The sequence below is a fragment of the Phaenicophaeus curvirostris genome, chromosome 5 (assembly GCF_032191515.1).
Source record: "Phaenicophaeus curvirostris isolate KB17595 chromosome 5, BPBGC_Pcur_1.0, whole genome shotgun sequence".
Classification (NCBI taxonomy): domain Eukaryota; kingdom Metazoa; phylum Chordata; class Aves; order Cuculiformes; family Cuculidae; genus Phaenicophaeus; species Phaenicophaeus curvirostris.
The window spans coordinates 29124114-29152064 of NC_091396.1; the positions used below are offsets into that span (position 1 = coordinate 29124114).

Consider the following 27951-nt stretch of genomic DNA (forward strand, 5'->3'; position numbering starts at 1 on the left):
CCAGCCCTCTCTATGTTGATGTTGAAGGCTGAGCCAATTCCTGAGCTCAGCTGCAGCAGCACAAGCCCCAGGCAAAGGTGTCACCCTCTCTTCAGCCACAGCATGGTGTGAAGCACAGCTGGTTCCTCATGCAGCGGTGTTCCTCCCCAGCTGGCAGGCTGGCCGCAGTTGGCCCTTGCTTCGCGCCAGGCAGAGCGGCACTGCTTCTTTAGCTTGAGGAATGCAAACTGCCCAAGCTGCTCTTGAGGATTGGCCAGGAAAAGTCCACAAATAGCAACAGGAAATCAAAATGCCTGCTTCAGACGTGCACCAGATACAAGACCATCCAGTGCAAAGAGAAAAATCAAATACCGGACAATGGAGATTACATCATGGTGTGCATAAACCTGTGAGCCCATCCAGCTGGGGCCATGCCAACAAGTCCAGATGGCTCAGAAACGCTAACTACATAGCTACCTTCCTCTTGTCTTTGCTTTTTCTTTCCTCTTTCTTCCCCTATTCTCCATCCTTCCTGGCCTCCTTCCCTCTTCCCTTTCCCAGAACAAATAATCCTCTGGCAAATCTGTGTAATTCAATTTCATCGAATATCAGAAAGGCATCTGAGACCAGTGGACAGGGCACTAGCATAGACACGGGTCTCTGGCACTTACATGTAGATATTGAGGCTGCTGGGTGATCTCAACACACTGCATAGCTGCTGGGGTAGACATAGTAATGTATGCCTTCATCTAATCTGGAACTCCAGCCCCTGGCTGCAGGAGGAGGTTGCCAGGGCAGCTGAATCATGCAGGAAAATTAAGAAATGAGCATTGCTCCTGCTCTGCTGCAGCTGCTTACAGCTGCCACCGACTGCAGGGAGAGGGAGAAAACAGTTCTTCTCTCACAGCTAGCAGCCTCTGGCTACCACCCTGGTACTAATTAGTGACAAAGAAAGGAGTGTAGCACCCTCTGCTCTGTCCTCAGCATTGGCCTGAGCTCAGCTTTCTCCCTGTGTGATAAAAATAGGTCTCAAAGACATGTAAGAAGAGAATGAAAGAAAGGTGTGTGCTTTGATGGGTCTGAAAAAGGGCTGCAGGCCATTTGCTTACTATTTAACGCTAGTCCAGCTGCTGGACTGCTGCCAACTCTGTTTGAAAAATCCTGAAGAGCAGGAGAGATGTCAAAGAATGGGAAAGCAACCTCTGCATTGCTCTTCCTAGTAGATAATGGCCATCCTCAGACTCCAGAGAGAAAGGGAAAGCACAAAGCCATCTGCTGAGTGGCAAGAGGGATTCACATGGGTTTTGAATGTCCTCTTAGGGGACTCGTAAAGCCATGGCACTCTGGTACTTTCAGCTTGTTACCTCCTTCTGGTTACAAACCAGATGACACATACTTCGGGAGCCTGGAAACTCAGTACAGCCCTGACCACGCAGCAATTTCAGGCAGAAACGTAATGGGGTGCTATCAGCAAGTTGCACCAAGCCCAGGGAGAAGTTAGGTTTTGCGACTGAGCCAGAATCTGGTTGTGCAGTGGAGGATGAGGTATGAGTACAGCCCATTCACTGAATTTATAAAGCACAAATTGTTTGGTTTTCAGAAAGGCCCAAAGAGGTCAGGTCAGGAACAGCATGGGCCAAGTACTTCAGTTTAAATCCTGATGCTGACCAGCACAGTCATTCTGAGTGACGCAGAAAGATTACTCTGGATTAGCTTGAAGTATCTGAGGTCAGAATCAGACACATGCAGTCCCTAGGGGTAATCAACAGGACAGGGGCGAAGGAAAGCTGGGCATCTGTGGAGGATGGGCCTGCCAGACTGAAAATGGTACAAGTATCATCTGTAGCTGCAAAGTAATTCAAAGAGACTCTAACTGGAGAAACAAAGTAATAGTTCCTATGGACCTTCCCTGGCAGGTATCTACTAGCAAAACCTAACTTTTCATTGATCTGCTTCACCCATTGGTGGTACTGCCCCATGCCAGGAAGAAAAAAGATATGCATGATTTTATAGACAACAAAAACTGCATCTCTGCAAGTGACACCCTTAAGTTCACATGCTAGTAACTGGTAGAACTGGGACTACAGTACAGTTCTCCCACTCCTGACAACCTCACTGCACTACTGTCCAGAAGGAGAGGAAAAAAAAACCTAAAAAACCCCAACATCATTCAATTGGCAATTCAATATTTGTGGCTCAACAGCACCTCATCAGCTCTCAGAGTCTGCCACATTTGCTTGGAAAGAAGAGCCAGATTTCCAGCATTCCCTGGGCAAAGACCTCTCAGATTGAGACACTGAAAAGGCCTTGAAAGAAACCTTCCATCAACAGTCTTTACAAATGTCAGAGCTGGTTTTCTCCCCCCTGAGCTGCCTGGCTTGCAGTACTTCCCCTGGGGCAGCAGTGAGCTCAGCCAGAAGCACCTGCCCCAGCTCCTTCCTTCAAATGTTGTGAATTTATGGGACAATTAAACATCAAGCTGCCTTGACATGCAATTATTAACGACTGAGGCTCTGGACCTGGGTCCTCTTCATCACCCTGGCCTCCCTCTGCCTCAGCTACCCCTTCTGCAAGGAAAAAGCTCTCCTCCCAGGAGAGGAAGGCTTGCAAATACTGTAGAGCCAGGAGCAGGTTTGCAAGGTAGACCCCCTGCACCTCAGCCAGCAGAGACATGTTATTCTTGAGCTGCAGTGCTCCCAGCTGGACATGCCACGGCATCAGGAGGAGAAGACAGTGTCCCCGGGACACTGTGGAAAGGAGTTCTTTGGGCATCTGTCTAAGGAAGTTCACCTGCAGGAGGGATGCGGACAATCCAGCACAATTGTCCAAAACCAATGTTGTATCCAGCTCCCTCCTGTGTAACATGCTTGACGTCCACCCAAGCTGTATTTCTCCTCCAGCTTTGGCTGCCAGGTTCCTCCCAAGGGAGCCCTGACATTCTGTTGCAGGGGAGCTCCTGACACAGATGCTGAACATAACCCATTACATTGCATCTATTCTGGGAAAAATGTTAACTGTGTTTTGAGCAGGCTTTGCTAATCGGGTCAGCCAAACTGACCTGAATGAACATTTTTCCTAATCAAGACAAAGTCACAGTATAAAGAAGCCAAAAGCAACATTGTTGAGCTAGTAAAGGGTAAGTTTCCTCTGAACGGTCTGGACAGTGATAGTAATGACTGACATCACAAAAGGCACCACCTTTGAGCCTTAAAGATGCTACTAATTACTCCAGTACCGGTTTAAATTAACTGCCAGTTTCAGGGAGAATAGCCATGCACATTACAGAAATCCCTTGTACAGGCTGGAAGCAATCTTAGAAAGTGAGAAGATAAAATAGGAAGATAAAGAAAGGAGTGAAAGTGTGTGGATAGCTGCAGTTCCACCCTTCATGAGACCTTGTTATGGCAGAACGACGCGTCAAGCATCCATCACTTGGATACTGACCAGAGCAGCTCCACATGATTTGAAAGGCAGATGGCCTGGAGAGATTTAAGAAAATAGGAATAAAAGGGAAGATGCAAAGAAAGAGAAGGTTGGTAAAGAAGTCAGAAAGGGATAGCTATTTCTGCTCAGAGGGACGATGCAAAACACCCAGAAACCAATCCAAGAAAAACCTTAACATCTCACAACACAAGTTCACCTCTAAAGACAGGAAAGAATAAGAAAAGGGCTCCATGCAAGCACCCACCATGTCCCATTGCCAGGCTGAAAACACAATCAATGATTTCAGCCAGAGGATCCAAAACCACATTAAAGTTGCATGCTCAGAAGTCACCAGCTGCAGCAGGACAGCCACGGTGCTAGCATGGTGGTCAGCCAAAAAACATGGCTTTGGATCCACCCTTGCTCTCTCTTTTCACCCCCCGTGTGCAGACAGGAAGTCCAAGCAGTTCAGATGTGCAAAGGAGGATAAACACAGTCCCCAGCAGAAAACTGGGATCGACAGGACTGAGATTGGCCTGGAAGTGAGGACTAATACACTTGGCTCTTCCAACAGGCCCCTGAAGAATAACAATGCTGGCCACCAGGTTGCCTGTGAAGCCTTGGTAACTGCACCTGATCTTGCAGCACAGACCTGAAATTTCCCTGGGAGATCTCCCAGACAAATCATGGCCATTTCTTAGATGAGCTGGGACTGATGAACCCAACACTTGCCATGGGACTCAGAAGCCACCAGACAACATGCTTAGGCATGCATGCTGATACCAGGAGAAGGTCCAATGGAACAGACTCAGAGCCTTTCTACACCCTGGTCTGTACAGATGAGACCCCTAGGTTTACTCCTCGCTGAAACCGTGATGGCGTTGAACGAATGCCTTATGCTGGAGGGGATGGGGACCACCTGGCAAACATGGCCTGAGCTGTACATGACTCGAGCGTCTCCCAGCTGGTGCTGCTGGCACCCCTCCTCAGTGGGAGTGGACTGTAGGCATAGATGTTCTTCCACCCCTTGCCAAATCCTCCCTTTGTTTACTCTGCAAGCACTTCACCAAAGTCCTTCCTGCTGCTCCCCACCAAGATGATAGCCCTATCTCCATTGTTTAACTCTGTTTTCAACCATGCTTTCCTGCACTCCTGCTCCGAATTGCAACCTCTCCTCTAGCTCTAGTCTACCAGTGCAGACGAAGGGTTCTCCCACTTTGGCTGAGATGAGTGTTTAGGTCAGTGGATCCCTAGCACATGAAGGCAGTTGTCCAACAGATGAACATTTCTATTTAAGATGAGAATCCCAAATGTTTTCTTGGTGGCTAGGAGAGACACACAAATGATCCTCAGTCTCTGTGGAGAAAGTGTTGACCTAGAGTCTTCCAAAGGAAGCTCAAGCTTCTCTTCCTCTTCATTACAAAATGGAAATATGTTTCCTCGTGATGATCCTGCGTTGATGATGCTGTAGGCTCAGAAACCCATGAAGTACTGTGTTCAGCTCTGGTCTCATCTTGCTGCTAGCACTTCTGCAAGTTTAAGTCCTGCTGTGAGATGATAAGGAGCAGCACGGACATGAAGTGAAGGAACCGTAAGATGGATCCATAGAGACTAATGAAATACGAAATTCTAGAAACTATTATTTTAAGATTCATTTTCATCAGGCCAGGTCTGATGGCCCCACCAATTCTTTCTGTATCTGTGCTCCAGATGCCACAAGAATCCCTGACTGACAGGTTCCAAGCAAAATTTAAAGAAAAAATGTCTGGCCTTGCCCAGTACTTGGGTTACCAACCAGGGATATGTCACTTACCAAATTTTACCAGGCATGGGAACAGGGCCAAAATGCTTTCTATGTGTGTCACCACAAGAGACTATCATCAGTCCCAGAGACCCAGCCTGCCAATACAGCAGAGTTCTCCTCTCTAGCAACTGGAAGGAATTAGAAGACTAAATCTAACCGAGCTCTTCATCCTCACTCTGTGTGGAGATGGTGGTAGGGAGCTCACTCAGATCGAAGGTCAGTCCAAGACCTAAGCACTACTTAAGTGCAGTTTTTTCCCCTGTAGTATGCATAGAGCAATTGAAGTGTGTACAGGCTTCTTGCAAGAGTGATGGTCATCCATGGTGAACGGCGTCTCTTATTCTTCAGGGGAAGCTCCCCTCAGCAGTTGCACCAGCACCGCTCTCAGCCTACATGCTATATACAGTCCTGCTACTCTCCTCCTTTCTGCAGGCCAGGACAATATTAAAGGACAGAGCACACAATAGGCACAAAACTCATGATGTGCTCAAGGAGCAACCCACAGAGGCAGGCAGTTGCCCATTCTGTTGCCCTTCAGCAGGCTCCAGAAGATGCTACTTGTCACATCACCCATACATATAGGATCACACAGTGAAAGAGCATGTCACCATGCATTCCCCAGAGGGCCTGGCTTAACACCTAGGCAGCCTGAACTGGCATTTTTTAACTTTTAACAGTGGAGACCTCCACTACCATGTAGGCTATTTTTTTGCCTTGATGTCTCCCTTTTAGGAGGAGGTAAAGAATATGCTTTGAGAAGAAAAGTCAAGATAGAGCTGTCTTTATATCAACATCCAAAGTCATCCTGGAAGGTATTTTCCATACTAAAATACAGAAACATATCAAAGAAACAAACCCACTGGTGTACTATGTTAAAAAGAATTACTGTCTCCTGTTTGGCTGGTTAATTCTGGCTTCATTCTGACACCAGAGTGTTACAAACCCAGTGAAGCACAGTGGTGACTCTGACTCAAAAGATAAGATAAGGCTTTTGAAGAGTTTCACAGCACTGATAAGAGTTGAGAGAGAAAGTAAGAGCTTTCTGAGTAATAGACTGTAAGTGAATAGATGGCTACTCGCAGGAGTGACCAGAAATCCCGAAGTGGACACGAGACAGACAGGTAAAATTGATAAGCAGGTACTGCATGAAGGATTAGCTTATTTATAGTAGGTTCTTCTGGCAGAAAAAAGACCAGCAAAGTTGCCTGAGCTTAAGAGCAGTAGGTGGCCTCCTGAGCAAAAGGAGATTGATAATGCTGTTAGTACTCATCATATGTAAGTTTGGTTAGCAGAATCTAAATGAAGTCAAAAGAAGCATTTTGAGTCCCTTGGAGATTTCCCTTCCAAGTACCTCTAATCTGACCCCTGCTCAGAGCAGGCCAACACTAATTGCAGACGGGTCAGTCAGGGCTTTGTCCAGATAGGTCTTGGGAATCCCCAAGGAAGGAGCTTTCACAGTGTCTCTGGGCAGCCTCATCCACTCTCATTGTCCTCACATTGATAAATTGCTTCCTTATACCTAGACTAAACCTTCCCCGTTCCAATTTATGGTCACCCATCCTCCTGCCATGCGCTTATGGAAGAGTCTGGCTCCATCTTCTCAGCAGCTTCCTCACCAGTGCAGGCAGGCTGCTGCTAGGACCCCTGAAGCCACCTCTCCTGCAGCTGAGCAAGCAAACTCACTTATCCTCTCCTCTTAGGAAAAGTGCTCCAGCCCCTAGCTATCTTCATGACCACCCCCTCCACAACACTCAGATTTATCAAAACCTTTCTGGGACCAGGCTGTTCAAAATTGGATGCTGTATTTCAGACATGGTTATACGACTGTCAAGAAATGGGGGATAAACAGAATCACAGAATGGTTTGGGTTGGACCTTAAAGATCTTCCATTTGCAACTCCTCTGCCATGGGCAGGGACAGCTCCCACCTGACCAGGCTGCTCAAGGCCCCACACAACCTGGCCTTGAACACCTCCAGGGAGGGGGCATCCCTCTGTCTATCTACAATCACCCTCCTATTGCTAGCTGCTAGCCACCTTTGCTACTGGGGCATAAGCCTCTGGTGGGTCAGTCCATCCGTCACAGGGGCAGGAGACAGTATTTGGCCTTGCTGAATTGCATGAAGTTTCTGGTGACCCATTCTTCCCACGTCTGTGTCTTTCTGAATGAAATCCCCACACTTGTTCAAATTACTCTTTTTTTGTTTGTTTTGTTTCAAGCATGCGGTCCTTTTTGAGGATGCATCTACAGATGTGCCATCATTACTTCTTTGTCAAAACATTAGATGAACAACACAGGGAATCATTTTTTAAAGACCAAGATGATTCCTTAAGAGTGCCAAGGTTCAGGAAATGAGTGTGGTTTAGAGATACACAATTCTTGCTCCAAAGGAGCACAGCCTCTGCAGTAAAGTTCATCAATCTTTTCTTTCCGCTTCCTTTCTGAACAGAAGAAATCATCCTCAGAAAAAGTTTCAATACTGGCATTTTATGGCCAAAATTCCTGATCCGCTCTAAGAAAAATGCTCGCTGAACAATATCTGGAAAAGTTTGCCCATCTTTAAAGCAAAGGCACTGGCAACTTTGTAGCTATTGTGCACCGTGATGCTTTGCACAGTTCTGCATAGAAAGAACTTCTCAACACATCTCAAGATCCCAAGAGATTTGCTGGATTCAGTAAGAGAATGTAAGTGTATTCCTTCTCCCCATGCTGTCATGCAGAGTGAGAACAAAGAGGGTGATTATGTTCTGGCTCTTATATCACCAACAGATTTGGTAGGCGAGAAGTGGCTACAGTATCTCTTCTATTTATCTTCTGCAGGAAGAGAAGGTATTGAAGTCTGTGGTGCTAGCAGTTTGGAAAAAAAAAATCTACCAAAGCATTTGTTTTTCTACTTGTAAGCTAAGCACAACGATGCCTGAGTCACCACAGCCTAGTTACTGCGAAGGCAAGGAGAGGCTACTTCAAAAAGCAGCTTTCCAAGCAGAAAGGCCATTTAAATGAGGTAGGATGGAGCCAGGCTGCACATGGCCACGGCACACTTTAAACACACCGTCCTGGCAGGTGGCACCAGATGGCACTCTTACACAAAAGCTTCTTTTTCACAGCTTGCAGGCAGAAGTTGTGTTTAAGCTACAAAGAGGTAAAACCTATATTAGTTAGAGGTTCCCTGACTTCTGACCGCAGCCCATGTCACACCTAGGTAAAAGGGCTGCCAATGTGTACTATTTCACTTTGGTAAGGGAACAAACAGTCCTGACAGGAAGTACTTGGTATCAACACATCTTCATCCATACTGGATGTACATGGAGTTAGGAAAGGCACAAGACTCCTAACAACAGGTCTCGCAGTGCGAACGAGCACTCAGTCTTGGGGTGACGTGCCATTGGAAGGTCTGCGATGGGCACAGCAGGACTCTGCTGCCTCCTATAGAGCCCAACCACAGTCAGAACTTGAGGCACTGTAGTAGCTTGGAAATTAGGAGCTGGTGATATTGATGAGACACAGTGCTGCTGCATAACGAGGAGCTGCTGCATTATGAGGAGCAGCTGAGAGAGCTGGGGTTGTTTAGCCTGGAGAAGAGGAGGCTGAGGGGAGACCTCATTGCTCTCTACAACTACCTGAAAGGAGGTTGTAGAGAGGAGGGGGCTGGCCTCTTCTCCCAAGTGACAGGGGACAGGACAAGAGGGAATGGCCTCAAGCTCCGCCAGGGGAGGTTTGGGCTGGACATTAGGAAAAAATTCTTCACAGAAAGGGTCATTGGGAACTGGAACAGGCTGCCCAGGGAGGTGGTTGAGTCACCTTCCCTGGAGGTGTTTAAGGCACGGGTGGACAAGGTGCTAAGGGGAATGGTTTAGTGTTTGAGAGGAATGGTTGGACTCGATGATCCGGTGGGTCTCTTCCAACCTGGTTATTCTATGATTCTATAATCTCTTTCCCAGACCCGGTGCATTTCCTCACACCAAGTGTGGTGCACTTATCACATACACAAATTCTGCATCTCTATTTTCTCTTCCACAAGGGAGGCAGCATAAAAAGCTTCGGACACCTTCTGTGTAGCAAAGCAGAAGTGGATTCATCAGGTGTTTAATGACTACCGTCCTCCCTCCCTGTACTCTGCTTCCCTGTCGTGATGCCAGCATCTCCCCTGCTTTCATCACATCATTTCAGAGACTCTCGTAGTGCTACATCAAGAACATAGGAGGTGCTGGTTTTGTGACAGGGGAGTAACAAACCATGGCTAAAACCTCTCTGTCCTGAGAAGGGACACCATCCCGTGTCTGCAGCTGCTCAGACGCTGGTGGAGCCTTGATTGCAGGCAGTACAGATGCTGCCAGGCATCGAGAGATGCCTTCACCCCAAAACACCTCTGAGGTGGGGACCTTCCCCCTTCTGCACAGGGCTGGGTCCTCCCTGGCAGAGGGGCTGCAGGATTTGCAGCATAGGCTTGCACAGAAAGCTCAGACAGGACAGCCTGCATGAGCTGCTCGAGGAAAGCTGCTGGACTCAATTTCTTTACCTTCAGCACTCTGTAAAAACAACTAGATCAGCCTCACTGGCCTGATCAGACTCGTTAGCACAAAATCCAGAGGCAGAGAAATAAATAATGTAGCGGTAAGAACCTTGGAGTGCTCCCTGTGATTCAGAGGAAGAGACACGCATGCACTGCTTGATCTCCAATAGTTGCTAATTCTCATTCAGAAGTCTGCAAGTGTGCTATGCCGTGCAAAATCAGATTATTAGTGTTATTCTGGGGTACGTTTAATTATCAATGTGAAATATAACAAAAATGATGTTACGAAGTAATGACTTCACCTTTGGCGTACAAATCCCTCATGCATTAGCAATTTGACGTGTTGATTTGTAGATATAATAGATATTTGCTAAATTCTTTCCAAAGGAAGACTGACTTGCCTGACTCCTTGGAGAGACTGGACAGCTTCCCTAGAGGTGAACAATGCCCCTTTGGTTTCATGGGACTGGCAACGCATTTTCTGCCCGAGTCACTCTTCCTCCTCACCCTTCTCTCCAAAGCAAACCAGCCCAGCCTTAACGCCAAGCTGTAGATGCCTCATCTCCTGAATGTCACTCTAAGGAATAAAGTTCCAAGCAAAGGAGTGTGAAGGCGCTGAGCCCACAGCTCTGCCGACGAGCCCGGCCGTGCCCCCAGGCAGGCGCTCCCGCTCGGCCCCTTCGAGCTTCTCACTCAGCCTCACAAGATCGCATCGTCAGGAAGAAAAACCTGCGGCTGCCCGGCGGGGTCTCCTCAGGCTGCCCGGCCCCCGGGGGCGGGAGGCTGGCCGGGAGCGGCGACCCGGTCCCCGCATCCCCGGGGGGGCCGCGCATCCCCCGGGGGTTTCCGCATCCCCGGGGGTACCCGCATCCCCGGGGGGGCCCTGCATCCCCGGGGGGGCCCGCGCATGCCCCGGGGGTTTCCGCATGCCTCGGGGGGTCCCGCATGCCCGAAGCTCCCTGCATCCCCGGGGCTCCCCGCATCTCCGAGGAAACCCCGCATCCTCGGGGGGACCCCGCATCCCCGAAGCTCCCTGCATCCCCGGGGGTCCCCGCATCCTCGGCGGCCCCCGCATCCCCGGGGGGTCCCCGCATTCCCGGGGCGCCGCCGGCGGTGCCTTACCACATTGCTGAGAAAGTCCGCCTCGCTGAAGTCGCCGAGGTCGAGTAAGCCGGTGCCGGGGAAGAGCCGCTCGGCGGGGAAGGGCTCCAAGATCCCGTCCATAGTGCCAGCGGAGGGGGCTCCGCGCCCCGCGGCTCCGCTCAGAGCGGCCGCGCCGCCCCACCGCGGGCCATGGGGCGCTACTCGGGCCGGTGCCCCGCTGCCGGAGCTGCTCGGGACGCCTGTCAGCCCCGCTGCCCACGGACCGGGAGCCGCCGCCCGGCCCCACCCGCACACCGGGACCCGCGGGGCGGGACCTCCTGCGCCCACACCCCCTTAAGGCAGCGCGACCCCCGCGCCGGGAGAGCCGCGGGGAGCCCGGCCGAGGAGTCCCTGCCCGCGGGGGTGGAGCTGCGGGATCCTCAGCGTCCCTGCCGACCCAAACCGAACCGCGATTCGAGGATTCTACGAGGATTCTGCTGTGAGAATTCTCTAGGAGGATTCTCTTGCGAGACCTCATCTGGAGTACTGTGTACAGTTCTGGAATCCTCAACATGAGAAGGATATGGAGCTGTTGGGTCCAGAGAGGGGCTACAAGGATGATCAAAGGGCTGGAGCACCTCCCGTACGAGGACAGGCTGAGAGAATTGGGGTCGTTCAGCCTGGAGAAGAGAAGGCTCCGAGGAGACCTTATAGTGACCTTCAAGTACCTGAAAGGGGCTACAGGAAGGCTGGGGATGGAGTGTTTACAAAGCCTTGTGGTGACAGGGCTAGGGGCAATGGGTATAAACTGGAGAGGGGCAGATTTAGACTAGACATTAAGAAGAATTTCTACACCATGAGAGTGGTGAGACACTGGCACAGGTTGCCCAGGGAAACTGTGGCTGCCTCATCCCTGGAGGTGTTCAAGGCCAGGTTGGATGGGGCCTTGGGCAGCCTAGGCTGGTGGGAGGTGTCCCTGCCCATGGCAGGGGGGTTGGACCCGGATGATCTTTAAGGCCCCTTCCAACCCAAACTATTCTATGATTCTATGATCACAATATCACTAGGTTGGAAAAGACCCACAGGATCATCGAGTCCAACCATTTCTATCAATCACTAAACCATGCCCCTCAGCACCTCTTCTACCTGTCTTTTAAATACCTCCAGGGAAGATAACTCACCTGCCTCCCTGGGCAGCCTGTTCCAATGCCCAATGACCCTTTCCATGAAATTTTTTTCTGATGTCAAGCCTGAATGTCCCTTGATGATTCTATGAGGATTCCATGACTGTAGTTCATTGAACCAAGCAGACCCTCCCTTCTGCAAAGCCAGAACCCTCCCTGCAGGCAGCAGCCTCCAGCCCACCCCTGCCACCACTTCATCTGTTGGGATCATTGGGATCACTGCATTCTTGGTTGATGTGCACTTGGGGTACAACAACTCTGTGCAGTGCTACAGACTAGGGGAAGAGTGGCTAGAGAGATGCCCAGAGGAGAATGACCTGGGGTGCTTGTCAACAGCCATCTGAACATGAGCCAGCAGTGTGCCCAGGTGGCCAAGAAGGCCAATGGCATCTTGGCTTGTATCAGAAACAGTGTGGCCAGCAGGTCCAGGGAGGTTATTCTCCCTCTGTATTCAGCATTGGTGAGACCGCTCCTCGAATACTGTGTTCAGTTCTGGGCCCCTCACTACAAGAAGGATGTTGAGGCTCTGGAGCGAGTCCAGAGAAGAGCAACAAAGCTGGTGAAGGGGCTGGAGAACAAGTCTTACGAGGAGCGGCTGAGAGAGCTGGGGTTGTTTGGCCTTGAGAAGAGGAGGCTGAAGGAAAACCTTACTGCTCTCTACAACTGCTTGAAAGGAGGTTTGTAGAGAGGTGATTGCTGGTCTCTTCTTCCAAGTGACAGGTGATAGGAAAAGGGGGAACGGCCTCAAGTTGTGCCAGAGGAGGTTCAGACTGCATATCAGGAAAAAAATTTTTACAGAAAGGGTCATTGGGCACTGGCACAGGCTGCCCAAGGAGGTGGTTGAGTCAACATCCCTGGAGGTGTTTAAAAGATGGATGGATGAGGTGCTCAGGGACATGGTTTAGCGTTTGGTAGAAATGGTTAGACTCGATCTAAGAGGTCTTTTCCAGCCTAGTGATTCTGTGATCCTTGGGAATCATCCCTTGGGATGCAGAGCCTGGAAAGATGGGTGTCCCGAGGGGCCGGTGTCCAAAGGGGGAATCGCAAGCCCACAGGCAGGTCTCCTTGCCACCACTCCCCATGGTGGGCTTGCAGGGAGGCCTGGGTAAAGTAGCCTGTGTGGCTGCTCTGTGATTAAAGAGTTGGGCACCGTTAAAGAGCTTCAGGAAGATTATATGGCTTCAGATAAATAGGATTATGGATCCCTGTCCTCTCTGATCCTTATTCCAACCAACACTCAGGAAAACCACTTATAATAATCCTATTGAAGTAGCCCTGACATTTTATTAATCTGTCACTGCTTTCATGTTTCCACAGGGAATGGACTAGAGTCCCATCTCCCAGCAGTGGTTTTCTTGGTCACAGGTATGTGAAGAAAAAGAAAAGACAGTGGTGCATCTCTCCTGGAAGAGACCTGGATGAAAGTTGCACACAGTGAGGGTCATGGTGGGGAAATGCAGGTTTGAGGCTGGCTGGAGCCTGCATTTGAAGCAAACGGTGGATTGCCATCCATACGGCCACCACAAGTTCTCACTCCACACTCCCCATGGGCCTCAGAACTAACAGCACAACCTCACACATTCCTTGGCTACTCCTTGCATGCTACCTCCTGCAAACAAAAGCCTTTATACTTGCACAAACAATAGGCTCTTTCAATTACATGTAGTTTTACCTTACCTTTCAGTCAAGTGTAAAGAGCCTTTGGGTAAAAGTCTCAGAGACATAAATCTAACCAGGATGGAGTTGTGCTGAGAAAATAATGCTGTTCCTCTTTCTGTATTTGGTAAAGAAACGTCTTTGTCAGTATGGATGCAGTGGATTTAAAGGAAGGAACACTGAAACCTTTGCCACTCTCAGGTGAGAAGTATGTCTGGACTCTTCAGCAAGAAGTAAATCTGTCTCCAAGCAGGGGGAAAGACACTTTTCCTTTAGTGCTTTTTCCACTCAGCATGGTTCTCAGCTGCAACGAGCAGAAGGACTGAGACCTATGATAGCCATGGGGTGACAGTCCAGGGTGACAGAGCACAGGCAGAGCCACAACAGGGGCAGCTCCCACTGCTAGCCAAACATGGATATCAATTCCCTAACTGTGAAGACTCTCTGATGAAACCAGGAGTTTCTAGTTCAGTGCGTCACCCAAGTAAACACAAAGAAGCCTCTTCTCAGGACATGGTTTGTATTTATCCTCAACGCTGGACCAAGGAAGCTGAGAGGGTGTCAGCTCCTGTGACTGTTTGCACAGCATGTGTGGCAGCGTCATCTGAAAAGGTCAAGCAAAGTAAACCTCTCTTGTTTGTCTGCACTCTGAAGGAAAAATGCTTTGTCACGTTCAGAGAGGTACTGTGAAGTCCATTCAGAAGTTTAAAATATCTCAGAAATAAAGAAGTTGCCTGCTCTGAGATCTTACTTCTATTTAATACTTCTAGTAATGAGCAGAACTGCAGAGATGCAGCTCCCCTGTCTATTGGTCTATTGCTGCTGCTGCACCTCTGCAAGCAAGGATTATAACAAACCTCTCTTTTCAGTATTGCACTGCAAGCTACTCTGTCCTGTCTTGGAGGTCTTCGATGGGGACTCTCATCCTAGTACTTGTGCGAAGCTTTAAATCGGACATTTCCCTAAGTTAGACACAAGTGCAGTCTATTACAAGCAGTTTAAACATTACCTCTGGGCTCAGCAAGTGTTTGCAGCCAAAAAGGAGAGATATTTCTGCAGGTGAGTAGTTTTGTGCTCCAAAAGAGACCTGAGGACAAGGAAAGTGTTTACAATATGAGTTTCCCCTTCTGTTCTGCAGAGGATCGGTACAGAATATGGTGTTATCCAAATATCAGGCCCATCTGGGGTGCCACTCTTCGAGCAGAGCACAGCAGAGGGCAATGGGAATAACTGGAGGAAAAAAGGACCCTAGAAATGGACTGGGCTTCTTTGGCCCTCATGCCAATGGTCTTTAGGCACTCAAGGAGCTGGAGGAAATAGGAAGGCAAGGACTTTCCATTGCCATATTGGAGGGGAAAAGCACCCAGATGAGGTGCCTGGGAAGTGGCAATGTTGCTCTCACTGGAGTAACTTTAAAACCAAGTTCTGCAGCTGCCTCTTTGGACACAGCTACAAGTAATCAAGAGGCAACATTCTGACAGGGACTGAGTCACATGGTCACTCAAATCCTGTTTCAGCCTTATTTTCTCTGATGTTATGTTTAGATTTACTTGCAAAGTGATCACAGCAGGAGACTGAAACAGCAGTCAAGTATGTTTAGATTAAACAAGTCTCAAACTGACAGGAGATAAGCCTTCCTGGCCTCACAACATTTGATACTGCAAATGCACATGTATGACCAAGCTCATTTTATCAGTGCTGAGAAGTGAATCATCAGCCCAGGAAAGGGATTCCACTTTCCCGTGCTCCAGCTGGCCTGGTCTTGCTTCCAACGCTTGCCTTTATACCCATGGAGAGAGAACCTAAATTCCTTCATTGTGCCACCTTGCATTTGCTTTGCCTTCACCCTGCACCATTGTGAGCAAGATGTGCAAGACAGGAAGCAGCCTTTGAACGCATGCACAACGATCCAGGACATTTTGCAGCCTGAAAAGCCAAAGCTTTTTGTTTTCCCTCCTCCAAGACCAAACCAGGAGGTTTCAGAAACACATTAAGGATGAGTGTTTCTTGAGGAATGTGGGGCAAATTGCCTATGTCAGTGATTTTAGGTTTGCTGCAGGCAGGCTCCGTTGTTACAGAAGGGGTCATCTACTTGGGGCTTGCCCTCACTTGCAGCCTGGGAAGACAGTATGGAAATGACTTCTGCTGTTAGATCTGCTTGCCTTGTGGGTCAGGCTGGCTGTTTAGGACTGCCACCACAGCACTGCTTTTACTTCAATCTGACAAAAGATACTGCTTTTCTTGTTTACTTCCCCAGCTTTGTTGTTCATATGGATGGAATAGCTGGTTTCTGCTACAAACCATCTTCCTAGCCACAAAGGCTTTCTGGAGCCATGCAGCCTCCATACTTTGTCCCTTCAGTAGCTCTTTATAGCAGTCCTGCCTTTATTTCTCTTTGGCTTTTCTCTGGATTTGATTACCTCTCAGCTTGGGGGTGGTCTTGCTCACTGTTCTATGTAACACAGAGAGAGTGAGCAACTTATGCGTTGTAGGTCCCCTCTGCTCCTGAGGTCTCACTGAGAACAAGGAAAGGATGGAAATGAGACTTTCAATCTAGGTCAAAGAAGAGGCACTGCAGTTCCCAGGCAATCCCTTAGGAGTCAGGCTGTATGCGATAGCACAGGTAGTTACATATCCAACACTCAGGCTGTGATTTCTTAATTTAGGTTTCGTGGAAGCAGTTCAAAACCCATGAAGAAGTCAAAATAGGAGGGGAGGAATCCAGTAAAATGTCCTCTAGCTAAAGGTAACTTTCGAGGAAGGACTTGCATACACTGGAGCTTTTCTCTGTCCTCTGCTCCACAGCCCCAGCTCCCTTTTGACTTCCTTCCAGAAGCTGGCTTAAACTCTTATACACGCTCTTTTCCCTCCAGCCAGCTTCAGCTGCTTTCCGTTCCCTCCTTCCTCCTGGGTGCTGCCTCTCAGCCAGGTACCCAGCGTGCCTGCTCCCACCACCACTGAGCAGCTGTGGGACAGGGAGGAGAGCCAGCAAGGAAATCATATCTATCCCAGCTCAGAGAAATGAGTGGAAGCCCTGTGAAATCTTCATAAATCTGCTGCCATAGCACGAAGAGGGAATGGGTTGTGTTCTGCACGTTGCTTTGCATGCAGCTGCCCAGAGCCGGCGCTGCATCAAATTAAATGCTGCAAGCAGACATGTTTCATCAATAACCACTGAGTCCAGATAGATGTGAGCCATGCTGGAGTACTTGAGCAAGGTGCAGACACACACATATCTGCGCATGCTGAGGTAACGTACACCATGACTTGTACTTTTTTACCCCTCTTGCTTGGAAACTAGAAGGGAAAGTGAAAAGCAAATTAATTGCATGTTTGCATATGGCAAGGATCCATGAATGCCGTGGTTCCAGTGAGCACCCTAATGCTATGTGGGGAATGAAAGGGAAGCCACACAGCTCAGTGCTGCAATTATTATTCTTTCTGGGGTGAACTTAGGACCATTGGATAGATTTAAATTAGCCTTGCCAACAGCAGTGCGTGACAGGCAGAGAAGCAGGGAATGCAAGACCAAGGGAAAGGAAAGCCTCGAATACAAAACACCAGATGATGGCAATGGCCCCTGTGGAACCCCTTCAGCTTCCTGGGAATGTGGCTGAGCATCCTGTGGCAGGATTGAAAAGTAAAGTCCCCAAATAGGTACCATAACAGAAGATGAGAACTGAAAACTCATCACTTTGAAAGTAACTAATACAGCGGGAGAAGAACACCTTGTACCTCCTTCACTTCTTCATGGTGGGCTAAGAACATTTCTTTGCCTTATCACACATGACCTACCCTCTTTGCTCCTATACCTTGGCAAGAGCAGAAGCTCTGCCTCTTTTTTTTTTTCCCCTGGCAATCTCCCTGGAGAACCAGACAACTTTGAGGGTGACTAACTGAATGAAAAGTGACTTCAGTGCAAGTGCATCTCCTTCCAGGAGTTTGTTAGCATTTGAAGCCACTCTAAATAACTTCAGGAAAGTCAGGTGCATGGGAAGCTACAGAACAGCAGATGAGGATGATTCCCGTACACTATTTTTTATTTACACTAACAGGCTTCTAGCCTGCACGGTTGTAAGCCTGTCTTGCAAAGGGCGTCCAGGCAGCCTTCATGGGTCTGCAGCCAACCTGAAGAGTCACTCTGGGGAGGTTGTATTGCCATATTTCTCTTAGCCACTTCCTTTTGCACCCTTAGCAAGTTTGCGGACGACACTAAGCTGGGTGGAAGTGTTGATCTGCTGGAGGGTAGGGAGGCTCTGCAAAGGGATCTGAACAGGCTGGACCACTGGGTTGAGTCCAATGGCATGAGGTTTAACAAGGCCAAATGCCGGGTCCTGCACTTGGGGCACAACAACCCTATGCAGTGCTACAGACTAGGAGAAGTCTGGCTAGAAAGCTGCCTGGAGGAGAGGGACCTGGGGGTGTTGGTTGACAGCCGACTGAACATGAGCCAGCAGTGTGCCCAGGTGGCCAAGAAGGCCAATGGCATCTTGGCTTGTATCAGAAATGGCGTGACCAGCAGGTCCAGGGAGGTTATTCTCCCTCTGGACTCAGCACTGGTGAGACCGCTCCTCGAATACTGTGTTCAGTTCTGTGCCCCTCACCACAAGAAGGATGTTGAGGCTCTGGAGCAAGTCCAGAGAAGAGCAACAAAGCTGGTGAGGGGGCTGGAGAGCAGGTCTTACGAGGAGCGGCTGAGAGAGCTGGGGTTGTTTAGCCTGGAGAAGAGGAGGCTGAGGGGAGACCTCATTGCTCTCTACAACTACCTGAAAGGAGGTTGTAGAGAGGAGGGGGCTGGCCTCTTCTCCCAAGTGACACGGAACAGGACAAGAGGGAATGGCCTCAAGCTCCGCCAGGGGAGGTTTATGCTGGACATTAGGAAAAAATTCTTCACAGAAAGGGTCATTGGGAACTGGAACAGGCTGCCCAGGGAGGTGGTTGAGTCACCTTCCCTGGAGGTGTTTAAGGCACGGGTGGACAAGGTGCTAAGGGGAATGGTTTAGTGTTTGATAGGAATGGTTGGACTCGATGATCCGGTGGGTCTCTTCCAACCTGGTTATTCTATGATTCTATGATTCTTTTGCCAGGAAGGATAAGGGGTATAGCTGCACACTCCATTTGATTGAATTTTACCACAAGAAGACACCTTGCATCAAGAAGAAGGAAGCAGGTGACTTTGGTGCAGGAGGGAGCTAGATGAGTCAGAGCAAGGAGATGGCAATAGCTCTGCTTTATCACACTGTGTGTGCCATACAGCGTCAAATCCAAAACCCCAGTTACCCACATGGTGACTAGAGGGAAATCCCTGCTGATTTGTGCCACTTAGCCCCTTGCAGGCTGGCTTGGGGGGAAAACAGCATTCCCTGCCATGCCAAGGGTTAAAAGTGAGGTCCTGATCCACAAGCAGTCCTGCTGAGGAGAAAAGTACAACCCAGCAATTCAGGCATGTCTCACCCCTGTTCAGATGACATTGTTTCAGTGCTGTCTGCCTCGCCCCTCACTGGTAATTACAGACTTTCACTATGAGGGAAAGAGACACAGTGGAGGAAACCTTCATTACAGACTTATCTCCTAGAGCAAAAGCAGACCCAGTGTGATGTCTGGGGCATGTTGCCATGATCAGCCATCCAAGCAAAATGATTATGTTTAGGACAAAACCAAAAGAGAAGTGTTAAGTGATATGGGAAGATCAGAAGCCCAGCAGGTTGGCTGCTGTACAGCGCTGGGTGTGGGGAGTGCTTTGGAGGAACGGCAAAGCTGCCTTGGTTTTAAGCGGTGTGGTTTACATCTTGTATTCTTCCTTCCTTCCTTCTCTTCTGCGTGCTTGTGTCTCCTAGTGTCTGCATGTGTCCTTTTGTCATCCCTGGAAAACACCAGTGGGCCAGGAAGGGATGGTTTCCCTTGGCTTCCTACCTTGATGTTCCTCAAAGGGGCAGCTAAAACCATAGCTGTCCTGGACCGACCCCTCTCCCCTTCGCACACCTAGTTACAATATATGTTAAAGAATGGGCTTCTTGTACCCAAAGCTGTGAGCTCCTTCTCACCTTATAGGCATCACAGGGCCCAAAGTTTGAGCTCTTTTAGAAAGGATGCAAGAACGATGCAGGAGGGCTTTTCTTTCCAGTAGGGCACTCCTCTGTTACAACACATGCCCATTTCCCATTGCTGGGGCCAGCTCTTAGGGTTGGCCTTGACCTGCCTACTGGTGGCTGACACCTTCTCTGGCAAATGCAGTCTCATTCCCAATGCTTTCTTCCTCATCCCTACTTTCTGTTGGCAAGCGACATGGGTCCAAGCTAAGTTACTCTTCTTACCCTTGGGCATTCACACACATGAATCTGGGAACTGCTATGGCACAGTTAATGGACTGTTTGTGGAAGAGATTATTGCAGTGACAGAGAGTTTTCCTGCATGGCCCATTTATGTTGCTGGTGGTAACACCTTGTTCTTGCAGGATCTGGGGTTTGATGCTATGTTTTAAAAGACAAAGATCCTGTAAACCTAGAGGCCTTGTCCTCGGGCAGCTAATGACAGGGATGGGAGAGGACAGGGAGAAAGAAAGTGTTCATTCAATCAGATGGCTATTAAGATGTTTCTGGGGAACTGGCTGAATTTTAATTGTTTTTTCCTACTCAGTGAGTGAGCACAGGAAAAGATTTACCTTCTGGCCTTTCCATTTAGGCATGTTGACCTTTCCAGGTGGCACTTTCCTCTGATGGAGAGGTTTGACGTCAGGTGGGCTGATTAAAGCCTGCAGTGCCTCTGACTCACTTGGCTACGGCCTATGCAAGGGGATTTGTGATGTACCTCTTCTGTTTCTATCACTCATTAGGGTTAGTTTTAAATAAATAAAGCTAAGTTGAATTCACAACTTTGGGGAAGATGCAGCTTGGCTCAGGCTCAAGTATATGTTGCCATGGCAACAGCTGCTGTCAGGCGCACACACAGCGATGTCACTCTCGACAGCAAACTCGACTGCCCGTCTCTCTCTGCCCAAGCGATGCATGCGGCTGGAGCCAGCAGCAGGAAGGAAGCATCGAGCTTGCACTATCCATGCTGCTTGGCCACGCAGCTGGTTTTGGGAGCAGCCTGGTGCTGGCCTTGCCGCTCTCCCAGCCTCAGGAGAGCTCATCTGAGCCAGCCAGCTGCCCTCTTGCTGAGAAAGAACAGCTTAGGGGGAAGCCCTGGCAAGCAGCATTTGCAGATCTCCCTGCCTGACCTGCATTTCCAGGTTGAAAATCCTTGGTGCGGTTTTTTCGATCTGCAAAAGGGAAGAGAATGACCTCCTGGGTAGCATAGATGCAGAGATATGTGGTTTCTCCAGTTTACACGGGAGTAGGTAAGTCAGGCAAAGTCAGACAGGGCAGTAGAGTCCCTGGCTCCTCTGTCCCATAGTACCTGTTTTCTTGGCCTACTGAGCATGGTCTCTTTGATCCTGCCATGTCCTGGTACAGCTTTTGATTCATCCAGAGCTTGAGTATGGCAGCAGCCCAAAGGGTGAAGCACGAAATATGCCCAAAGGCAGCAGCACTGAGGAAAAGGCTCTTTGAAGTGCACACCACCTATGGCACTGTGCCTGCACATTTCTAACATCCACTGATGTACAAAGAAATTAGAGGTTCTGGTTTCTGTGGCAAATGGGCTGACAGCATTGCCAGATCTTTCTCTCTAGGAATCTCAGGGCAGTTAGTGGTTTTCTAAAAGCCTGAGCACCTGAAGCCCTGGGAATGTGAAATATTATCACCTTCTGTGCTCTTTTCTTAGGTGACTTCTGATCGTTGCAGGGAATGGGCTGCAAATATGCTCCATTGCTATGACACAAGCGGGCAAACCTAAGAAACCAATCCTATTATTTCTAGACCACCCCCATTGACTGAGCTCTGAATTACAGTTTTCATTTTGGATCATGGGGGAGAACAAGGCATGCAGGGAGGTACTTGGGTGCTCTCCCACGGACCTGAGCTGTACCAAGAGGACACTTTGGAAGAGGCAGAAAAAAACTTGAGCCAAGAAACCAGACTTCTCACATAGATCACTAGGACTGGGTAATGGTTTCTAGGTTAATCCTCATTTTGTAGGTTTAATGCTTCGCAGCTGGGGTGATAAGTAATTTTTCTATCACAGCTGATTTGAAGTTAACCTTTCCTCCTATAGTCACTTTACTCTGTCACATCAGGAAGCTTAAAAGCATGAAGAGATTTTGAACACGTGAAATGTTTTTATGACTGCCTTGATTGAGCCACATTTCCATGACAAATCAATAAAATCTGAGAAATCTAATTTACAACACAAATTTATTTCTTTCATGTGTTTTTCCCAACTCAAATTCAAGTCAGAAATGCTCTGGGTTCTGCAGTAACTCTAATCTAGCAAAACTGTGAGTGTAAGAGAGATGAAAAACAATTGCATGAGGTCTCCAGGGCTAGTCCATAATGACTCCAAACCCTAAATTGCTCATCCCTTGAGCATGGTTTACAACTGCAATGGATCCTGGCTAAGTTGTGTAACCAGTACTTAAATAAATGGGCAGCAGAAAGCCCTCCTGAGTCAGTGGCATCTGTTCTGAGAAGGGCTGACCCAGAGACAGCCACAGCAAGAAGGTGCTGAAACCCACTGTCTCCTCCTAGAAACAGAATTGAAGGTCACAAAGTAAAGACCCCTGCAACCAGTGCTGGCCTCTGATTAAATATAAATCCCTTTCATGTGCAGACAGTGGTTTGAGAAGGGGAAATAACTGAACTGTGGTGAAAGCTTGGAGAGTTGATGGCTGGGCACTTGGAATAGAAACACAAGTGGCATCAACTAGGGTACAGCTCTATATCTCCAGCCATTGCACTCAATGTGCAAGCATGCTCCCTCCACTTAGATTTAACCTCTTTCCCAGAAAAACTAATTTTCATAGTGCTTTCATCTATGAGCAAATCCATGCAACCTCTGGAGCCAGGAAAATCACGGTCCTCTGTGGACAGTTTGTGCTTTGCTCCAGCACAAGAATTAGCAGTGTTATTTCCAAGTGATGGGGACTGCCACTGCCTCTCACCAGAGTGATAGACAAAACCAGCACCATGGGTCCTTGTACGTTCTGTATTGCACTCTCAGGGCTAGCAAACAGAAGAGATATTTGGGCACTTATTTGGGCTCACTTCTTCATTTAAAATGCGCTGGAGTAACTACTGGTAAAATACATTGTATGATTGCCCCAAATAACTTACTACTATCAGTCATAACAGAGAAGGAACTGTGAGGAAAGGATCTGACTTTTACAAGGGGGAAAACAACCTCCACTATACTACCCAAGGGAACAGCATGGCTTGTAGTCCCCTGAAGCCTTTGAAGAACACAGGTTTTCGTAAAGTATCCAAAGCAGGGGATTGAAAGTGGAGAAACATTAAGAAACCTCAACGCTCTAAACTCCAGACCAAACCAGAAGTGTTCCTCGTGAGCATGTTAATGTGTAACTCTATTTCACATTGTACCTGTATTTCTCTGGAAGACCATTAAATTTCCAGGAAGTGCCCAACACCGGCTCCTGGCATTGGCAGGACTATTGTCCAAGGGAGGCTGTGACCCTGAACAGCTCTGTTATGATCCCATCAAGACATAAAATCTTGCACTGTCCTACACAAATATTAGTCCCAGTGCCAGTAAGTAGTTTTGCCTTGTCTCTTACTGCCTGATCAATCTCATCTAGTCACTCTTCCTTCACTGCAGGCTGCCATCCTCTTCTCCTTGACCAGATACCCAGTGGATTATTTTTGTCTTGGCTCACATAGTCCCAATGTTACAATTACATGCTGACCTCAAAGACTTGTTTCTAAAATTACCCTTCTTCAGCAAACCCTCTGTCTAGTGGGTTGGGTGTTTTTGGTTTTTTTTTTATTTTTATACCTAAATGGTTAAATAGTGGGTGTGGTTGAGGAGAGAGGAAAAGAAGAAAGAAAGAAGCAGACAGAGCAAGCAGCACGGGGGAGGGTTGTGAGGGTCAGGAGTGTCCTCCTCAGGACAGGGAAGTCCATATGGTCTGGCACTTGGCTTCCTCTTTCCTCAGCAGCATCTTCTCCTGGAAGCTCAATTCTCCTTGCTGACAAATGCCTTCAAATTCCAGCACAGTGACAGTGGCAGTCCCTCTTCATCATAGCTACACCTATGGATTTATCCACGTATCCACTAGCTAAACCCAGAGATGTAACAAGCCAGTGTCCTTCAAACATGGTGTGAAAATTAGGACTTCCCTGTAAAAGCTCCCTGTTGTTAAACACTTTCTAAACAGAAGAGGCAAAAAAAGAAACTCTGAAGTGCTCTGAAGGGTCTAAAGATGAACAGGCCTAGGACAGCAATAGACAGACATGAATGCAGAGATGCATTCACAGTGAAAACCATGTAGGACAGGTGTCACCTGTCTGTGTTGCTGCAAATCCCTGCAAAATATCACAGAATGCACAGAAACCTCTTCAGAAGAGAAGAGATGAGCATCTTCTTCAAGGATGGAGCATAGAAGGGAACAGGACACCAGTCTGTCCTAGCAAGGAAAAAGAGGGAAGCAACTCACAGGCTGACAGGAGAACTTCAAACGTGTTGCAACATCTCACACTCAGGGTGTTCTCACAATTTTGTCAGTTTGCTACACACTAGGGCTTTCTCTACATAACTTTAAAGTCCAGCCAAAATGGTTTTAAGGCTTGGAGCCTTAAGCCTTTAAGCCTTTTTAAAGCCTTGGAGCCTTTAAGGATTGGAGCCACAGTGAATTAGCTCCATGTGATAAAAAGAGCTTTGGCTGGGCTTGTTGTAAAAGCTGGCCCTTTAGTAGCCTTTTCTCACCTGGTCAGGGGCTGCTCTTCCAGCCACCTTGTCCTTGTGACAGTTTCCTTCATCTTCCATGCTGTTCTGCACACTTTAGCTTCCAGTAGCCTCTTCTGCATACTGGCTATATCTCAGTCCTGATAGGGTGAGCTTTCATCATGTCAAATGTCACCAAGAGCAGTACTTGCACAGGAGACCTGCAAACATTGCCCCAAGCTGCAGGCATTGGAGAAGGCAGTACCTGTCACTCAGCATGAGCCTGAACCCCTGTTCTGCTGCTGTATGTGGCTCTGGGTGGGGGTTGAATTGTGTATGACAGATCTGAACACTATCAGACTGGAAATCATCTCTGCATTTTGGTAAAGTCAATGTCCCAGGTGTCTGGGAGGGGATGGTCCTCTTCCCTTCATTCCTGCAGCTCCCCACGGACACAGCACCTTCTCCATGTTCTACACAGTTGTGTTGGGGTGTTGCCCTGTGCTGTGGCAGACCTGGCTTCACCCATGCCTGCAGTGGCTGCATTTTACAGTGGGTGAAATGATTTTTGTTTTGGGGAGTGTTTTTAATTCGATTTTGTGACGTGCTTTTGAAGCCTGTGAAACTGAAATGGATTTGATACTCACCAGAAGAGACCATAGGCTGGTTAGCACAACCTAGGCTGAGGCAGAAAGTAACATCAGTGGTCCCATTCAGTGACATCTATAAATGGTGGCAAGGCGCAGGTGATAAGCAGGCATGTGAGGACTCAGCACTTCTCTCATTTGGATTTAAAAAGCAAAATCCACCTACCAGCACTTGCTCAGTGGTGTTTGTTTCACTGGTGTCAGTCAGCAAGACATCAGTCAAAGGTACTAATCTATGAAATACAAAAAGTCAGATTCCAAGCTCTGGTCTTTTAATGAGGTCTGGTAAATTTGCTCTGTTTTGCAGTCCTGGTGTCAATCAATTAACGGCTGCCTAGGGAGAAGCTTAATTAAGCTCAGATACCACAACACAGGTTTCAACCCCTTGCCATCCCTCTGTACACATTCTCCTTTATACATCTGGATAAAAGCTTTGCTGCAAAGCCTGGAGGGAGCAATTGCTTCAAGCAGAGAGTCCCCAAGAGCACGTTTGAGCTCCCAAAAAGCATTGCAAACTGTTGCATCATGCAGAGGCAGGAGAAGTCAGAGCGGCTAGGAAGTGAGAAGATCCACTTTGGCAGCTGCTGCCACGGGGATAGGGTGTCACTGGGAACAACAAAAGGGGTTTTTACTGAGAAAACGTGGTGCCACGAGTTATTAATCTTCTAACAGAGGCAGGAATCCTAGGGCTGCTTTGATGGTGCTGCTCTTGCAGCAGGAGCGAGCCAGCCATTCAGGACTAGTCTGACGAATCTGGCTTCAGCTGCTCGGCTTATTAACGACAGCAGCCCTCAGGGGTGGGATCCAGAAGCATCACAGAGATTTTTTTCCACTTTCCTAAGCACAAAAGACAGAAGTGGAATGTAGCTGAGGAATGTTTCGCCCTTGGAAGGCATGTAATAAATCTCCTTGGATGTGATATTTGGTTTATTTTGTGGGAGTCATTCAAAAGGAAAATGCAGATTGTGAGGCTTAGCATTCAGCCTATGCTGGCAAAGGATCCCTGACAAAGAATGTCCATTGGCAGGGAATTTCCTGACTTTGCAAGTGAGAAAACGCCTCTTTTTTGGTTACTCTAAAAGCTATCTTGCTGTTATATAAAAGGCTGCTATAAGACATACTGTGATCAGTTCTCCAGATCCACCAGAAGAAGGATAAGAAATAATCAGCCTGATTTGCAGGAGGAAAGGTTTGGGCCACACTCAAGAAAGTGCTTTCTTCCCAGGATGGTGTCCCGGGCTGCAGAGGACTGCTGGGGACTCCGCGGCATCCCAGTCACTAGAAGCATTTCATGCATGCGTCGGGCACTTCTCTTGGGAGACTCCACCTGAGAGGGAGGGTGGTGGCTTCAGAGACTTCCTGAAGTCCCTGCCAGCCCTCTGGTGATTATTACTGTATGATTATTATTAAACAGTGGGAGTGCCGCCTTTGGGACAGGCACTTAAGGAGGATTCTTCCTGTTCTGAAGATCCAGGGACAGGTTAGCAGGCAAAGGTCAGGGAAGAAGAAAACAGAAGGGAACTGATGCTCAGATGATTTACCACAGGAAGATGGTAAGGAAAAAGACCAACGGTGACCGTGGACCTACCAGGGAGCAAGACAAGGCCAGGCTTACCTCCAAAGGTGGGCAGGGAGGAGGGACTTGATTACTTCTGGGATCTCACATCTATCAGTGAACTGCTTGAGAATGTCATGACAGCAGCCAGATAGATGGCAGTAAACCATCTGGGAACCCTAAACTAGGGTTAAAGGGGAGCTGATGGAAGAGGAGCAGACTGCATGGAGCCAACCACAGATGCCTGTAGTGATTCCACCCTTAAGGGAATCGCCATAGTGGAAGATAGAGCGGGGAGTAAAGCTGCAGGATACCTGGGCAGAGGTGGAAGCATGGTCCCAACACATACTCCGTGACCCCTGCTGTGAACTCCAGAAACTGCCCAGGCTGTGCCCTGCTAAAAGCACCTGAGTGGTGGCATCACTGGTGGAAGCCAGAGCTCAGAGGGGTCAGTCACACAAGCCTTTGGCTCACTGCTCTTCTGTTCATCTTCCAGAAATGCAAGTTTACTCCCAGGTTACTGGGGATCCCCCTTTCTCATGTACTTGTGAGAAGAGATTAAAAAAAGGATACCATTAATGAGGAGAGGTTTGTGAAGTTTTTAATTTCCTAGATGTGGAAGTGCATGTTTGCAGCCCTCAGTGGAGGGGCTAAGGTCCCCCCAACAGATTTTAAGGGAGTTCTTCAGGTATGTGTCTGCCATCATCACCTGCTGGAAACTACACGTTTTAAGTGTTTCCTTTCTTGCCAGGGAACACAAGTACCTTCTGCTCATATGTTCTCACATGGTGAGGAGGTGCCTGTGTAAAGCAAGTGACCTTATCAAGAAGTTAGCAGTCTTGCTAAAATGCAGAGCTGGGCTAAGTACTTTGCTGCTGTTATCATTGCTATTGATTTTACATTTATAGAGAGCTGCAAATTTACACAGCACTTACTTAATAAACACAAAGTTTCCTGGACTGCAACCAGTGACAGGAGAAACAGGAGGCCTTTTAAAAAAAAAGAAAAAAAACACCCACACTTTTTTTTTTAAAACACACTCTTTTTTTTTTTTTAACAGTTACATGATATTTCTGCGTTATTTTTTTTCCACTGCAACAATAGGCTGAAAATCATAGAATCACAGAATCATAGAATAGTTTGGGTTGGAAGGGACCTCAAAGATCACCTAGTTCCTATCCCCCTGCCATGGACAAGGACACATCCCACTAGATCAGGCTGCCCAAGGCCCCATCCACCCTTGCCTTGAACACCTCCAGGGACTGGTCAGCCACAGCTTCCCTGGGCAACCTGTGCCAATGCCTCACCACTCTCACAGTGAAAAATTTCTTC

At 48.3% G+C, this 27951-nt stretch overlaps 1 protein-coding gene across 2 annotated transcripts in view; it reads right to left on the reverse strand.

Moving 5' to 3' along the window:
• The window catches only part of CREB3L1 (cAMP responsive element binding protein 3 like 1), a 46637-nt gene extending 35597 nt beyond the window's left edge, over nt 1-11040 (reverse strand). For both annotated transcript variants that reach the window (XM_069858102.1, XM_069858101.1), the window contains exon 1: nt 10841-11040. In XM_069858102.1, the coding sequence (XP_069714203.1) occupies nt 10841-10942 (102 nt within the window). In that variant the 5' untranslated portion in view covers nt 10943-11040. The remainder of the gene's footprint in view (nt 1-10840) is intronic.
• Between the last annotated feature and the right edge of the window lie 16911 nt (nt 11041-27951).